Below are 2,621 nucleotides of genomic sequence, written 5' to 3'. Positions count from 1 at the left end.
CATATTCTGGAACATTAACCCATGAGGCATTTTAGTCACCTTTCATGCTTTATAATAATCAACTAAATTCGATTACGATATATAGGAGTGTGTCCATTTCCAAACATAAAGAATTTGTCAAATAACCACGTGCTAAATAAATTAGTGGTAGTTAATGATAAAGATGTTGAAAAGCAAGTTGTATGAATGTAGTTACTCGTATATAAAGTTAAAAGGTATTAGGCCCGTTCTGGCTTAATTCAGTTTATTTCGGTTTAGTTTAGCTCTATTCAGTTTAGTTTAACTCATTTCTTCACAAATTAAGGCCTTCTTCAGCTCAGTTCGGTTCAACTTATTCAGTTCAGCTCATTTCAATTTAGTTCAGTTCAGTCCAGTCTATCTCCTTTATTTTTATATTGTAGAAGCCATAATAATAAAGAGGAGATAAAATTCAATTCATAACGTCAACAAGCTTTCTAGGAAAATCCAATTAATAACAAGTGAAATAACTCATTATTGGTTTACTTTAATAACTTTATAATGTTCGACTCTGTCTTTTTCTTCTGTAAAGTGAGACTCTGAACTGTGATAATACATTTATTTGAGTTGGAGCTTTTTTCACAACTGACGATTTCAATATATAGATTATAGGTTAAGTTTGTGTTACAACGATTAGGTCATCAAATATTTACAGTTGTATCTGCAAATAGTTTAGCATTTGCAAGATATTATAAAAGAAACATGTGTCAAAGATCCGATGAAGTTTTAACGAAGAAAGGTCAACATAATTAGTACATGGACCACATACGCTCTAGTTTGTCACAATTTCGACAAAATTTAGTAGCCCATCTGTTTTTCAAAAGACTGTCACTTACATGATGTACTCCTTCATACGAGTATTAAATAAAGAAAAAATTAAAAAATACACTTACATCAACATCATAAGAGATAGCCGGTTTTACATTTAATGTAAAACTGAAGCAATTTCATATTAGGATTATTTGAAAACTGAAAAGAACTAATTACATAATCGAACTTTTAATCCTCATCCTTCATCGATCTACATTGTTAATCTTCCAAATATTACATTTTTCAATTCATCGGAACTCCATATCTCCGTTGGAACGTTAGAAATCACAACATCTTGAATCATTAGCTCTCCTATTGTAGAAATTGTAGCATGTTGAACTTGCAAATTAAGCTCCTTAAACAAATCCATTAATCTTGCGGAAGGGTGATTAATATTCTCACATTGAACCCTAATCATAGCCTCACTACCCAAAATCCTAACATTAACTTCAGCTGGAATTGTCGCAGTCATTTCTTTACGGTAATTTTTACTAGACACGTTAATCATTTTCATGTCTTTAAAAAGCGTACTCGTGCAATTCTCACTATTACTAGTACACTCCTTTGTTTGAAGTTTTGACTCTAAGCTTTCTACTTTATTTTTCAACTCATTGATATATGCCACGGCGTCACCTAACAATGACGCCTTGTCCATTTTGGACACATACGGGACTACGGACCGTAGGGCATAAAATCGACTATTCATTTTATCTCTCCTTTGTCTCTCAGCTTCCACGTGGTTGACCGTGACAGGGAGAGTCCCACTACGACGTCTCCCCCTTCTCCTCGCCGTTTTCTCAGGACTCAGGAACCTGTCTGAGTCACACGTCTCAGACAGGCTCAAATGACTTTGTAGGTCATTATTAGTTGCAAAATTAGGTCGAGTGTAGCCCATATCGGGAACACTCAACGACCCAAAAAGATTATTAACTTGCTGAACCAAATCCCAATTCTCATTGATCGAGTCAACAGAACCCAGCTCGAGAACACCATTGGACACAGGTATAATAACAAGAGTCTCTAGCCCATGTGAGTCGGCTTCTTGCACGCGGTCACAATTATACGAGGCTAGTGAACCCGGTCCATTTAACCAAACTAAGGCCCCGGTAGTGTAAGCCTTAGCAAGTACACCACCTTGTTTTATAGGGTGTGCCCTAGTAGGTGAAGACATGTAAAACCATTCCACATCGGTCACCATGTCATCCATTGAAGAACCTTCTTCGTCGGAGATAATCGGCTGCTTAGTGGGCTTGGTAGATGGGCTTTGGAAGCCTTGGAAATGACCCTCAGCCCAAATTAAGCTAAGAGTTTCGGTATTGTTGTTGATGTTGTGAGTTGTAGTTTGCCATAAAATGGCGTAATTCCACCAAAATGGTTGAGTTTGAAGTAAGAATTGTAAATTTGATAGTAATGTCGATGGGAATTGGAATTCTTGGGGTTTTGGTGCCTTGGATGATGATGAAGTTGAGGATGAAATTGTGAAATTCTCGTCCATTTATTTTTAGATTTTTTTTGAGCTAATGTGATACTAAAAAAGGGGGATTGTAAGTAAGGGATTAAAGGGATTTTTTTGAGGATGTTGCTAATTTGAGCAAAAGGTGAATGTAGGGAGGGTTATATATACATGGAGGGAACCCTTTGATAAGGACTCGAACTTTAACAGTTTTTGCTTTGAGGACTTGCCTGTATTTTTAGGTTTTAAGGATTTCATCTTTGCTTATTTGACTAAAGTAACTGTTTATATCAATAATTTTGTTGAAATAAAATGTACTTATGTGCCGAACAATAAGCCA

The 2,621-nt window shown here is 35.9% G+C and overlaps 1 protein-coding gene across 1 annotated transcript; it reads right to left on the bottom strand.

The window, feature by feature from the left end:
• Window positions 1-828: 828 nt before the first annotated feature.
• Window positions 829-2,415, bottom strand: LOC141658519 (transcription factor bHLH14-like). The gene has a single exon (XM_074465455.1). The coding sequence runs from the start codon at window positions 2,321-2,323 to the stop codon at window positions 1,040-1,042; it is 1,284 nt and encodes a 427-aa protein (XP_074321556.1). The 5' UTR covers window positions 2,324-2,415; the 3' UTR covers window positions 829-1,039.
• Between the last annotated feature and the right edge of the window lie 206 nt (window positions 2,416-2,621).

This window comes from Silene latifolia, chromosome 6 (genome assembly GCF_048544455.1).
Source record: "Silene latifolia isolate original U9 population chromosome 6, ASM4854445v1, whole genome shotgun sequence".
In the NCBI taxonomy this organism is placed as follows: Eukaryota; Viridiplantae; Streptophyta; class Magnoliopsida; order Caryophyllales; family Caryophyllaceae; genus Silene; species Silene latifolia.
The sequence above is the reverse complement of the archived record's forward strand: the minus strand, read 5'-3'. Positions and strand labels throughout refer to the sequence as shown.

Excerpts from the sequence above, each read along its gene's own strand:
- LOC141658519 (XM_074465455.1), bottom strand. The coding sequence starts at position 2,323 with ATGGACGAGAATTTCACAATTTCATCCTCAACTTCATCATCATCCAAG.